General features: G+C 44.2%; 1 protein-coding gene across 3 annotated transcripts in view; it reads left to right on the forward strand.

The window, feature by feature from the left end:
* SETD2 (SET domain containing 2, histone lysine methyltransferase) overlaps positions 1 to 13973 on the forward strand; it is a 61790-nt gene that overhangs the window by 17249 nt on the left and 30568 nt on the right. For all 3 annotated transcript variants that reach the window (XM_084901679.1, XM_084901677.1, XM_084901678.1), the window contains exons 3-6: positions 1316 to 5676; positions 9858 to 9989; positions 11488 to 11616; positions 13143 to 13266. In XM_084901679.1, coding sequence (XP_084757805.1) covers positions 1316 to 5676; positions 9858 to 9989; positions 11488 to 11616; positions 13143 to 13266 — 4746 coding nt within the window. The remainder of the gene's footprint in view (positions 1 to 1315; positions 5677 to 9857; positions 9990 to 11487; positions 11617 to 13142; positions 13267 to 13973) is intronic.

Raw genomic sequence — 13973 nt, forward strand, 5'->3', positions numbered from 1 at the left:
GGGAATGCATGTGGAGACACTTTTCTGCCTGGATGGCTACTGTGTACTTTTGCAAGCAGGTTTCAGATTTCACCAGGTTGGGGGGAAACTTCTCTTAAATAGCCAGAGGTGACTAGAGACCATCTATCAGAAGAAGGCTGCAGATGGAAACGTGCCATCTTTAGTTCAGGCTTGAGTTGGTTGTCGATTTTTCTGAAGTTCTGAGCTACACCCTAGGTTATGCATTTAACTTTCCTTTGGTGGTTTGGCAAATAATGGAGGGAGACGTCTCCTTAAATTATGCTTTGTAGTTGTCTCTCATGCAGCAGGATCAGACTGCACATCAGCGTGGCCTGAGGCTGGGCCTCGGCAGAGAGAGTGATGGTGTGCCAGGTTGAGGGGCAGAGAAGGCAGAAAGGCCTCTGCTGGTTAGTTTAACCTGTACAGTGAGTGCGATGGGAGGCTTGGGTTGTGGTACACAAGTGGGGTACTCAGGCCTTTATTGTTCTCCAAATTTTGGGGTATGTTTTTAATTTTTAAAAATACTAAAATACTCCTCGTGCACTGCTGGTGGGAATGCAGACGAGCGCAGCTCTGTGGAGCACAGTATGGAGTTTCCTAAACAAACAGACAAACTAAAAATGGAGCTCCCATTTGATCTAGTGATCCCACTTCTAGGAATATATCCCAAGAAACTAGAAACACCAATCAGAAAGGACATAGGCATCCCTTTGTGCATAGCAGCACAATTCTCCCTAGCTAAGATCTGGAAACAGCCTAGGTGCCCATCAGCAGAAGAGTGGATTAGAAAACTGTGGTACATCTACACAATGGAATACTACCCTGCTGGGAAAAAGAAAGAACTGCTACCATTTGCAACAGCATGGATGGACCTGGAGAGCATTATGCTAAGCGAAATAAACCAGTCAGAGAAACATAAATATCACATGATCTCACTCATTTGTGGAATATAATGAACAACATAAACTGATGGACAAAAACAGATCTAGAGACAGAGAAGCATTGATCAGACTGTCAAACCTCAGAGGGAAGATAGGGGTAAGGGAGAGAGATCAACCAAAGGACTTGTATCCATGCATATAAGCATAACCAATGGACACAGACACTAGGAGGTGAGGAAATGGGGGAGAGGGGGTAAGGACACATACGTAATACCTTAATCAGTAAAAAAAACTTAAGTATTGTACTTATTGAAAGGTATACTGCTTGTCATTTTAAAGAGGAGACTTAATTTCCCTGACATTTAAAACTGTGATGATAGCCATATGAAAGTAACTTTATTATCGTAGTAACTGTTTGTTTTGTTCGTTTATAGGCAAAGATTGAAAATGTGCAGAAAACAGGTTTCATCAAAGGACCGGTGTTCAAAGGTGTTGTTTCTAGTCGGTTTTTGCCCAAAGGCACCAAGACAAAAGTTAATTTGGAGGAACAGGGGCGACAGAAGGTGTCCTTCAGCTTCAGCCTTACGAAGAAAACGTTGCCGAACAGGTTTCTGACTGCACTGGGCAACGACAAGCAGAGTGACACCCCCGCCTCCCCAGCTGTACCTCCTCCTCCGCAAGTAGACTTGACCCCTAAAATGAAAGTGGACGTTGGCGAGCCCGTATCGACTGCAGAAGACTCTTCCCCACCAAAATCAAGGCTAGAATTGGGAAAAATTCATTTTAAGAAACATCTGCTTCATGTAACATCCAGGCCACTGCTAGCTGCAGCCACACCAGTGTCAGCCCCTCCCCCCACAGCACCATTACCAGCAGCCATCGCGGAATCAACAGCTGGAGACTCATCACCATCATCTCCCCCTCCCCCTCCCCCTCCCCCTCCCCCTCAAGCCACAGTACCTTCACCACCAGCACCAGTAACCGAGCTAGTGGCCTCGCCACACCCACCAGTGATGGTTCTGATGACAGCACCCGCCGATGGAGCAGGGAGAGCCTTGAGGGACCCACCAGCTGCAGTGGAACCAGAGTCTTCAGAGGTGGACCCTAAGCAGGACACTGTGTCCAACAGTTCGGAAGAACACACAACTCAGAACTGGAACGAGCAAGCAAACCTTCCCTCACAGAGAGAAGACGCCCATCTTGGGAAGGAGGAAGAGATTCCAGACAGTTCTAAGAGGACTCTGAGCTCTAAAAAAACAGGTTCTAAGAAGAAATTCTCACAATCTGAAGGCACCTTTCTTGGTTCAGAATCTGATGAAGATTCTGTCCGGACTTCCTCAAGTCAGAGATCACATGATTTAAAATTCCCAGCAAGCATTGAAAAGGAAAGAGATTCAAAAAAGAGCTTAGCACCTGTAAAAAGTGAGGATTTAGGGAAATCTTCACGATCTAAGACAGAAAGAGATGATAAATATTGTAGTCACTCAAAACTTGAAAGAGAGACTCGGTATGCATCCTCTCGATGTAGATCAGAGAGAGCGCGGAGGCGAAGCAGATCTCGTTCTAGATCTGACCGAGGCTCCAGGACTGGCTTATCTTACTCCCGGTCGGAACGATCCCATTATTACGACTCCGACCGTCGCTACCGTTCCCCTTATCGAGAGAGGGCACGTTACTCTCGGCCACATACAGATAGCAGGGCACGAGAGAGTTCTGATTCTGAAGATGAGTATAAAAAGACATACTCAAGGCGAACCTCATCTCATTCCTCCTCTTACAGAGACCTAAGGACATCCTCCTCCTATTCTAAATCCGACCGGGACTGCAAAGCTGAACCTTACTCCGAGATGGAGAAAAGAGGGAAGCATTCTTCAAAACCAGAGAGAGAATCCAGGAGGACTTCGGAGAGTGAAGCGATGAAAAGGTGTTGTTCTCCCCTTAATGAACTGGGGCTCCGACGGGGGTCATCCTATTCCAAGCACGAAAGCAGTGCTTCCCGTTACAAATCTGCTCCTTCAAAATCTATATCCAAATCTGATAAATCAAAAAATTCTTTCTGTTGTGCAGAATTAACCGAGGAAACCAAACACTCTCATTCTTTTAGTTTACAGACTCATTGTTCAAAGGGTAGTGAAGTCAGAATGATCGGTAAACTTCCTGAAAGAGAGAAGACTGGCTCTCCTCCTCTATCCAATCGATTAAATGATTCCCCGACTTTTAAGAAGCTAGAAGAATCGCCTATTTTTAAATCTGAGTTTATAGGACATGATAGCCATGATAGTATTAAGGAATTAGATTCTTTATCTAAAGTGAAGAATGATCAATTAAGAAGTTACTGTCCCATGGAATTAAATATAAATGGATCTCCTGACGCAGAATCTGATTTGATAACATTTTGCACTTCTAAAACGGACGCTGTCTTGATATCTTCTGATGACAGTGTGACTGGATCAGAGGTATCCTCTTTGGTCAAAGCATGTGTGCTTTCTTCAAATGGATTTCAGAACACTGACAGTTGTAAAGAAAAAGACTTGGGTGATACTTGCATGCAGTGTAGTAAGGCAGAAAGCCCGTTTAGAGAAGCAGAGCCTCCGGTGTCACCACACCAAGATAAACTCATGTGTGTGCCAGTTATGACTGTAGATTACTGCAAAACGGCAGTTAAAGAACCAGTTGATATGGAAGTTTCTAGCTGCAAAACCAAAGATTCAGACGTGTATTATGCTTCAAATGACAACAGCCCGCCCTTGTGTCATTCTGCAGCTGAAGGGACTGAGCCCTCAGGGAGGAAGGTTTCTCCCAATAGCTTTGTGGATGTGCATTTGAAGTTGGAAACGGTCCCATGTGATACTAGAAGTCTGACAGATCAGCACTCAGCATTTGCATGCCAGGAATTCCATAAGAGTGCTGGTGGCACTAGTTCAGCTTCTGTTAATCATTTTGATGATTTATATCAACCTATAGAGAGCTCAGGCATTGCTTCATCTCTTCAGAGTCTCCCGCCAGGAATAGCAGTGGACAATTTCGCTTTCTTGCAATGTGGAGAGGACACCTCTCCAGTTTTGGGTGCCGTACTGAAGAGTAAAAGCGCAGAGTTTTCGAAGCACGGAGAAGAAGACATGATAGAAGTAGGCAGTGGCCTTCCTGACCTAGGTAGGGGGGTGTCTTCCTGGCAAAACAGGCCTAATCATGGGTTATCTGGGAAATGTTTGCCTGCGGCTCCAGAAGAAGGGACTAGCCTGCTGCCTGATGAGAGAGGAAGACCAGAAATCTCCTTCGAGGGAGAAGGGAGGAGGGGACATGAACACACTTCTGATGATTCAGAAGTTGTACTTTCTTCTTGTGAGTTGAATTTAACCACAGAAGACAGCGAGTATATGACATATACCTTAAAATGTGACAGCAGTGGTCATGCCTCGGAGATCGTGTCTACTCTTCACGGAGAGTACTCTGGTTCCTCTGAAAGTTCAGGGGATGAAAGCGATTCAGAGGAGACAGATTCTGACGACAGCAGTGTTCCAAGGAACCGCCTTCAGTCTGTGGTGGTTGTGCCAAAGAATTCGACTTTGCCCACGGAAGAAACAAGCCCGTGTTCTTCTCGGAGCAGTCACAGTTACAGACACTACTCTGACCACTGGGAAGAGGAGAGGTTGGAGTCACGGAGACATTCATATGAGGACAAATTTGAGAGCATAGCAAGTAAAGCCTGTCCTCAGACTGAGAAGTTCTTCCTCCATAAAGGAGCAGAGAAGAGTTCGGAAATGTGTTTTACACCGATGAGCAGAAAACTGATCGACAACCACTTGGCTGAAATGGCTCGTCCGCAGAGTGATGGAGTTGACAGTACAAGTCACAGTGATGGCAGGTCAGACCCTGGAGGTCCTCCGAGTTTCGAAGAAGCAGTGCGGGCCAAAACAGCCTCCAGGCAGGAGGCGCTGCCGCTCTGCTCTCCTGATGATTTTGAAGAGGCTCCAAGTAAGTGTCGGCAGCAGACCCCTTTCCCCGAGAGGCCGGATAGCAGACTGGGGAGAACAGAGTTGAGTTTTTCTTCCTCTTACGAGATCTCCCGAGTGGATGGCTTCCGTTCGTCGGAAGAGCTCAGAAACATGGGGTGGGACTTCTCTCCGCAAGAAAAGCCTACCACCACCTACCAGCAGCCGGACAGCAGCTACGGAGCCCGCGGCGGACACAGGTATCCGCAGGGCGCAGAACAGTACGGTGGGGCACGGAGTTGCTGGCCAGGCAATGGCTACTGGGATCCAAGGTCAGCAGGTCGACCTCCTGGAACTGGGGTTGTGTATGATCGGACTCAAGGTCAGGTCCCAGATTCCTTAACAGATGACCGTGAAGAGGAAGAGCACTGGGACCATCGGGTGGGATCGCAGTTTCCGAGCCAGTCTGGTACATTTTTTCTGTCCCTGCAGCAGGACCAGGGGTCAGTGCAAGCCCCTGAAATAAGCAGCAACTCCGTTAAGGACTCATTAGCTCTAAATGAAAAGAAAGCTCTTTCAAAAAACTTAGAAAAAAATGATATGAAAGACAGAGGGCCTCCTAAAAAAAGGAGGCAGGAATTGGAGAGTGATTCTGAAAGCGATGGCGAGCTTCAGGACAGGAAGAAGGTGAGAGTGGAGGCACAGCTGTGCGAGCCGGCGGCGCCCCCGGGCCCCGCGCTGGCCGGGCCGTCCTGTGCCATGGAGGACTTCAGAGACCCTCAGCGGTGGAAGGAGTGTGCCAAGCAGGGCAAGATGCCCTGTTACTTTGATCTGATTGAAGAAAACGTTTACTTAACAGAAAGGTAAACATAACAATCTGGCAAATTTTAACCTCTTTTTAAAAGATCAGTTTTCAACAATTCAGAATCTATGACCTTAATTGTAGGAAATGTAATTGCATGATAAAATACAAATAGAAAAATCTAAAATGTGTATTTACTTAGATGCCCCTCACCAGAGAGATGTCTCATTTTCTGTTTTGTCTCATTACCTTTTAGTTCTAGAAGTATAATTTAGGCCAGCCAGTTTTTTAAAAATTGCTTTTACATGTGAAACTGTGGCGGAAAATGAAACCAAATTGTACTAAAATAGTCTACTCTTAGAGAAGTAAGAAGTAGTTAAGTTCGATTTTTCCCCTCTACTTTTCAAAAAGGTTCAGAATGAAGTGTCTTTATTTCGTACAGCCGGACTATGATAACTATGGTTTGTCAGGCTCTGTAGTCTATTATTGTTCATAGGTTAAGTTGGGCAGTAGTGTGACAGATGTTGTAGAAGCAAAGGTAAAATGGTTTACACAAATCCCTGACATGGAGCAGGTATGATGAGCATAGGAGTAAGGGAACCATATTCCTCTACTTGCTGAGAGCTTCTCGTATGCTTGCTTTCACCCCTCGCACTGATCTCATTTTCCCAACAGAAATGACGCTGAATCTGCAGTCTCGTAACAGCCACCTTCTCCTCAGGGGAATCTCTCCCCTAGTTTAACCTTGACGTCCCATTAAGCTTTCAACTTTTTTTTTTTAATGAGGAATTTTTATTTTTTTATAATATATTTTTATTGATTTCAGAATTTCAGAGAGGAAGGAAGAGAGGGCTAGAAATATCAGTGATGAGAGAGAATCATTGATCGGCTGACTCCTTGCATGCCCCCTACTGGGGATGGAGCCTACAATCCAGGCACGTGTCCCTGATCAGAATTGAATCTGGGACCCTTCAGTTCACAGGGCAACACTCTATCCAAGCTGGCCAGGGCTTTATTTTTTATTGTGTTTAAGATAAAAGATCTCATTGTAAAGTTATGTCCCATCAGAATTTTTTTTTTTTTAATAAGTTTTTATTTTTCATATTACTGTATTACAAATGTTCCTTCCCCCCCCCCCCCCCACCATTGCTCTCCTCCACCAGGTTCCCACCCCACCCTCTGCCCTTTCCCCTCTCCCCATTGTCCTCATCCATAGGTGCACAGTTTATGTTCAGTCTCTTCCCACGCCCCCCTCTCCCCTTTTCCCCAAGAATCGTCAGTTCACTCCCCTTCCATACCTCTGATTCTATTATATTCAACAGTTAATATTGTTCATCAGATTTTTTTAATTTCCTTGGTTTTTAGATTCACTTGTTGATAATTACGTATTTGTTGTTCATAATTTTTATCTTTGTTTACTTTCTCTTCTGAAAGAACCCCCTTCAGCAATTCATATAATTCTGGTTTGGTGGTGATGAACTCCTTTAGCTTTTTTTTATTAGTGAAGCTCTTTATCTGGCCTTCGATTCTGAGTGATAGCTTTGCTGGGTAGCTTATTTTTGGCTGTAGGTTCTTGCTATTCATCACCTTGAATATTTCTTGCCATTCCCTTCTGGCCTGCATGGTTTCTGTTGAGAAGTCAGCTGACAATCGTATAGGTGCTCCTTTATAAGTTACTACCTTCTTTGCTCTTGCTTCTTTTAATATTCTCTCTTTATCTTTTGCTCTTGGAATTTTAATAATGATGTGTCTCGGTGTGGTCCTCTTTGGATTCCTTTTGTTTGGAGTTCTGTGCGCTTCCTGGACTTGTAAGTCAAATTCTTTCACCAGGTGGGGGAAGTTTTCTGTCACTATTTCTTTCAGTATGTTTTCGATATCTTGCTCTCTCTCATCTTCTGGAACCCCCATAATTCTGATGTTGGTTCGCTTGAAGTTGTCCCAGAGGTTTCTTTTTTTTTTTTTTTTTTTTTTTTTTTTGCTTATTCTTTTTTTTTTTTTTTTTAATAAGTTTTTATTTTTCATATTATTACAAATGTTCCTTCCCCCCCACCCCACCATTGCTCTCCTCCACCAGGTTCCCACCCCACCCTCTGCCCTTTCCCCTCTCCCCATTGTCCTCATCCATAGGTGCACAGTTTATGTTCAGTCTCTTCCCACGCCCCCCTCTCCCCTTTTCCCCAAGAATCGTCGGTTCACTCCCCTTCCATACCTCTGATTCTATTATATTCAACAGTTAATATTGTTCATCAGATTTTTTTAATTTCCTTGGTTTTTAGATTCACTTGTTGATAATTACGTATTTGTTGTTCATAATTTTTATCTTTGTTTACTTTCTCTTCTGAAAGAACCCCCTTCAGCAATTCATATAATTCTGGTTTGGTGGTGATGAACTCCTTTAGCTTTTTTTTATTAGTGAAGCTCTTTATCTGGCCTTCGATTCTGAGTGATAGCTTTGCTGGGTAGCTTATTTTTGGCTGTAGGTTCTTGCTATTCATCACCTTGAATATTTCTTGCCATTCCCTTCTGGCCTGCATGGTTTCTGTTGAGAAGTCAGCTGACAATCGTATAGGTGCTCCTTTATAAGTTACTACCTTCTTTGCTCTTGCTTCTTTTAATATTCTCTCTTTATCTTTTGCTCTTGGAATTTTAATAATGATGTGTCTTGGTGTGGTCCTCTTTGGATTCCTTTTGTTTGGAGTTCTGTGCGCTTCCTGGACTTGTAAGTCAAATTCTTTCACCAGGTGGGGGAAGTTTTCTGTCACTATTTCTTTCAGTATGTTTTCGATATCTTGCTCTCTCTCATCTTCTGGAACCCCCATAATTCTGATGTTGGTTCGCCTGAAGTTGTCCCAGAGGTTTCTTACATTATCTTCAATTTTCTGGATTCTCTTGCCTTCTAGCTTCTGTGGAGGAGTGTCTTCTGGCTCTTTATGTTCCAAATCTTTGACTTGATTCTTGCGATCTTCCCTTCTGTTTTTAGGACTCTGTAGAATATTTTTTATTTCAGACAATGTATTCTTTATTTCTTGTTGATCCCTTATCATTTCTTGTTGACTCCTTATTAATTCTAGTTGATCTCTTTTCATATCCTCATAGGCCTTATCCATCTTTTCTAGGAAATTCTTGAAAAACCTTATAAGCGTAGATTTGAACTCTATATCCAGACGCTTTTTGTCCTCCATTGCTTTCGTTTGTGATCTATTTTGTTGTCGCATTTCGCAGTTACAGATGGGACGGGGTTTCAGGGTGGAGCCTGCAGCTTTGGCTTCCGTCAGCCCCGCCCTATGCGGGTCCTTCAGTGCTTGCTGCCGGCGCCTCTGAGAGAAAGGTGCCCTCGATTTTCGCCTGCTGCCAAACAGTCTATGCTCTCCCCCAATGAGCCCGGTATTGGGGTTCAGTTCAGTTGGAAGTGGAGTTGGAGGTGGCGTTCACAGCAGTCTGGAGCCCCTGTCTCCTTCCCGTCAGGGCAATCCCGCGGCACAGCCGACCGTCCCTTCTCTGGGGGCAGTGAGTGCGCCTCCGGGACCTCCTTTCTCTGCTACCCCGGGGTTTCGACTTACAGCCCAGCTCCCTATGGCTGAGCCTGAGTCCCCGGGGTCTGGCCCAGATCTGGGGTTCAGAGCAGTCAGGGGCCCAGCACAGTCGGAGTTTTATCTCCTTTCCGCTAGGGAACGCCCGCCAGGCACTCGGCCTCCCTCCTCTCCGGCTCCGTCCTCTCCGCGCGCCGCGTGTCTCCGTACCTTAGGCTTTTACAGCTCCTCCGCGCTTCCTTCTGGTTTTCTCCTTGCTTCTTGTTGTAGGATTTCCAGTCAGTCGACTTTCCTGTAGTTCTGGGTAATGTCCGTTTTATATTTTAGTTGTATTTTATTAAAATTGTTGTGTGCGGCTGCGGCTAGTTGCCTACCCGAGCAGCATCTTGGATTCTCCCTCTGTTCCACCCAGAATTTTTTTTCTATTAAAAATATCCCCCTCCCCCCGCCTTGCTGTAAAGGGCTTCCTACAGGTATATTCATTTACATTTATTTGCAAATGAGGTTTAAATTCACTTTTAAGTAGAATTTGTATAAATGTGATGTTGCTGAAAGATTCTCTGAAAGATTTGAGTTAAACTCTTTATATATATATATTTTTTTTTTAGCAATTCCCTTTCTTCCCCAGCCTGTATCTCCTGCTCTTTTTCTCTTTCTTCTCGTTCTTGCCTCTCTTTTTTTTAACCAGTGTTTATAAAATTCTACCCAATAGGAAGAAGAATAAATCCCACCGGGACATTAAGCGCATGCAGTGCGAGTGCGCGCCCCTGTCCAAGGAGGAGCGGGCTCAGGGGGAAGTGGCGTGCGGGGAGGACTGCCTGAACCGGCTCCTCATGATCGAATGGTAAGGGGGGCGGCTTGCTTTGTTCAGCCTCTGTCAGTGTCTCCAGAGACTAACAAGAATTACTAGTGAAGAGTGAAATCTAACCTTTGTTGAGTGTTTATAAGCAATAAGTCTCTTTCCTTTATATTTTGCGTTAGACTGTAGTACACATTGTAAGTGCTCTGTAAAGTAGCCCTAAAATGCTAATAATGTAACATTAATTATCCAGTCTCCTTTTATTTCGTATAATGTTCATGTCTTGAAAGGTAAGTGTTGTTATTCGTTAGCTTTTACTGTAAAATGAGATAAAACCCTATTATTTCAAAAATTCATAAAATAAAATGTATTTCTCTCCTAAACTACAGTCTCTCTTTGTAGTCTTTCTAGGTAAGTTTTATGTCTTTGTCAACATAGGTAAATATTTACTCTTCTTATGTGCAGAAATTGAATCTTACTGTATCTACTTTTAAAAGTTGTTCTCTTCTCCTTCGCCCCCACCATACGCACACTTAATAAAAGTGCTTTGAAGACCTATTCAGAGTCATATGTAAAGGGCCTCCCTAAAGTTTTCCCTTAGCTGTCTAGTAGTCTATTCATAGTTAACCCCTAAGTATTAATCTTCTATTAGTAGACACTTGCTTCTATATTTTTTAAATAAATAGTGAATATCTGTACATTAAAAAGGTGTGATCAATTTTTTTTTACATGAAAAGACTATTAAAGGTGCTTTATGGTGTGGTTACCTTATTTTTAGTGTTAATGTTGTCTTTGTTTTTTTTTGTTGTTTTTTTTTGTTTGTTTTTTTGGAGAGAAATTTTGTGAGTTTATTTGAGCTTGACTAATGTTGTCTTTGAAGGCTAAGTTTTTGGTTTTGCTCATGTTACAATGTTATAAAAATAAAACATAGATACCGTAAAAGTAAAGAAGGGAGAGCATTGTTAGTATTCCTTTCCCTACGCTAAAGGTAGGATGACATGACGGCACACACGTACGGAGAAGAGACGCAGAGGTAACCCTGCTCCCGACCGTGGCACTGCTGCCCCGGTCCTGCCGTCAGCCGGCTCTCTGCAGCCGTGCGTGGGGGTGCAGTGCAGGGTTTCTTCTTCCTGGTGCCCCCACATCACACGCTGGTAGTCCTTGGGGCTACGGCAGACTGCGCCTGCTCTCCAGAGCCCTTCCTAGTGAGCCACAGCCTCCTTCCCGGTACCCTTAGCGCCTTGGCTCCGCCTCTGCTCGTGGGCCTCGTGGGCTGTTGAAATTAATCAGCCCTGCAGCGGTGTCAGGAGCACGCCTGGAAGTGTGTCCTAGACACCGGAGAGAGTGATGACGAAGAGACGGACCGGTGGGCATCCTCCGCCTGAGTGTCGATGCAGACACCCAGTTCTAAGGATCCCTTCACGGTGGAAAGCATTACCAAGGAAGGCCCACCGGGCCTGCCACACGCAGGCCGACTGTGCCGTAAAGAGAGGGATACACTGTGCGCAGCAAACGCTTTGTTAACTTTCTTCCCTCCTCACAGTTCTTCTCGGTGTCCAAATGGGGATTATTGTTCCAATCGACGGTTTCAGAGAAAACAGCACGCAGACGTGGAAGTCATACTCACGGAGAAGAAAGGCTGGGGCTTGAGAGCTGCCAGAGACCTTCCTTCGTAAGTAACGTAGTGACGGCTCATCACCGTCCACCTCGTTTTCATGTTGATGAAGTTGATGAGATACTTTGCAGGAAAATAATTTGTCTGTTATACTAACACTTAATAATGATTATTGTACAGAATGGCCACTTAGTAGCTAGTACAAATGTAAAAAAAAAAAAATCCACGTGTGTGTGTGTGTGTGTGTGTGTGTGTGTGTGTGTGTGGTCTGTCAGTTCAGTAACTGGGACCACAGGGAGGCAGTAATACGGTACATGAAGTCCCTGATGGGAATGAACTTTTATAGAATAAAGGGAAGAAGGAAGAATAGAATTTAACATTTCAATAGAGAATAAAATAAGCAAGGAAAGAACAATCAAGGGTAGGAAGTACCTGAAAGAAGCCAATGAGAGAAATTAATAATTATTACTGATAAATGCTCAAGGAAACTTAAAGAGAATGCAGCCAGAGAAACAGCATTTTAAGAAATCCTCACCCGAGGACATTTTCCCATTGGTTTTTAGAGAGAGTGGGAGGGAGGTAGCGGGCTGGGGGAAACACACAGAGAGAAACATTGATGGGAGAGAGACACATCGATTGGTTACCTTCCGTATGCGCCCTGATAAGGCGTGGGGATCCAAACCTACAACCGAGGTACATGCCCTTGACCAGGAATCGAACCCAAGACCTTCGCTCCACAGGCGGACACACTAACCTCTGTGCCAGGGCAGAAACGGCACATTTGACCTTGTACATTTTTAGAGACCTTAAAGCACTGGTTCTCAACCTTTCTGATGCTGCGACCCTTTAATACAGTTCCTCATGCTGTGGTGACCCCCAACATAACATTATTATTGTTGCTACTTCATAACTGTAATGTTGCTACTGTTATGAATCATAATGGAAATATCTGTGTTTTCCGGTGGTCTTAGATGACCCTGCTAGCAGTTCTCAACCTGTGAGTCGCCTAAGACCATCGGAAAACACAGACATTTACATTATGATTCATAACAGTAGCAACATTACAGTTATGAAGGAGCAAGGAAAATAATGTTATGTTGGGGGTCACCACAGCATGAGGAGCTGTATTAAGGGGTCGCAGCATTGGGGAGGCGAGGACCACTGCCTTAGAGGGTAAAGGCAGTAGGAGGGCTGCTGTATTTAAGTTGCCTTCTACTTCCTTTCAATATAAAGCCTCTGATTTTTCAGTCCCTCCTGATTTTTTCAGAGGTGTTTCTGACTATGAAGCATTTTTTTTTAATGATAATGTAAACCAGAGTTGCAAGTTTGTTTTAATATCTAGTTAGAATAAGGATATGCATCTTGGCACTATGTATAAATTATAAAAGCTTCTTAGAATCAACACTCTTAAAAGTATTCGGAAGGAGGAACTTAACCTGGAGTAGATACTAGGTCCTTCACATGTATTTTTACTTACGTCCACTGTGGGACATATCTGTAAATGCATTAATTTTGCCTGGACACGTGTTTTCCATGTAAGACAGTGTTCCCAGGCAGGAACTGCCATTCCTCTGTTTTTCCAGGAACACCTTTGTCCTGGAATACTGTGGCGAGGTCCTCGATCATAAGGAGTTTAAAGCCCGGGTGAAGGAGTACGCACGGAACAAAAACATCCACTACTATTTCATGGCCCTGAAGAATGACGAGGTGAGCAGCATGCCTGTGTGTGCGTGCTTTGAAACAGGTCTGGAACTTGCTGAATTCAAAAGGGTCACTGATATAAATGGACTGATCTCCTGGTTCATAGGTCAACACTCCACCACTGAACCACACTGGCCAGGCCTTTTACAAGTCTTCACAATTATCAGTGACCCCCCCCCCCCCCCAAAAAAAAGAGCTTTTTTAAAAAACAAAAAAAAACACATTTTATTGACTTTATATATATATATTATATACCGTATTTTCTGGCGTATAAGACGACTTTTGAAACGAAAAAAAGTCAACCGAAAATCGGAGGCAAAAGACCAAAATTGCACAAAAATTACCTGCAGATCTTGACGGCAAAGTAAGTCTTTTCTTTGAAGTGGGGGGTACTCTTATACAGCGAATATAGGCCTAAACCTATGTTTTAACTGTAAAATTAGGGGGTCGTCTTATACGCCGGAAAGTATGGTATATATTTTATTGATTTCTTACAGAGAGGAAGGGAGAGGGACAGAGAGCCAGAAACGTCGATGAGAGAGAAACATCGATCAGTTGCCTCTTGCAAATCCCCTACTGGGGATGCGCCCGCAACCAATGTACATGCCCTTGACCGAAATTGTACCCGGGACCTTTCAGTCCGCAGGCCGTCGCTCTATCCACTGAGGCAAACCGGTCAGGGCCACAAAGAGCTTTTGTTTTTGTGGGTTATA

This window comes from Pipistrellus hanaki (assembly GCF_964339955.1).
Source record: "Pipistrellus hanaki genome assembly, chromosome: 13".
NCBI classification, from domain to species: Eukaryota; Metazoa; Chordata; class Mammalia; order Chiroptera; family Vespertilionidae; genus Pipistrellus; species Pipistrellus hanaki.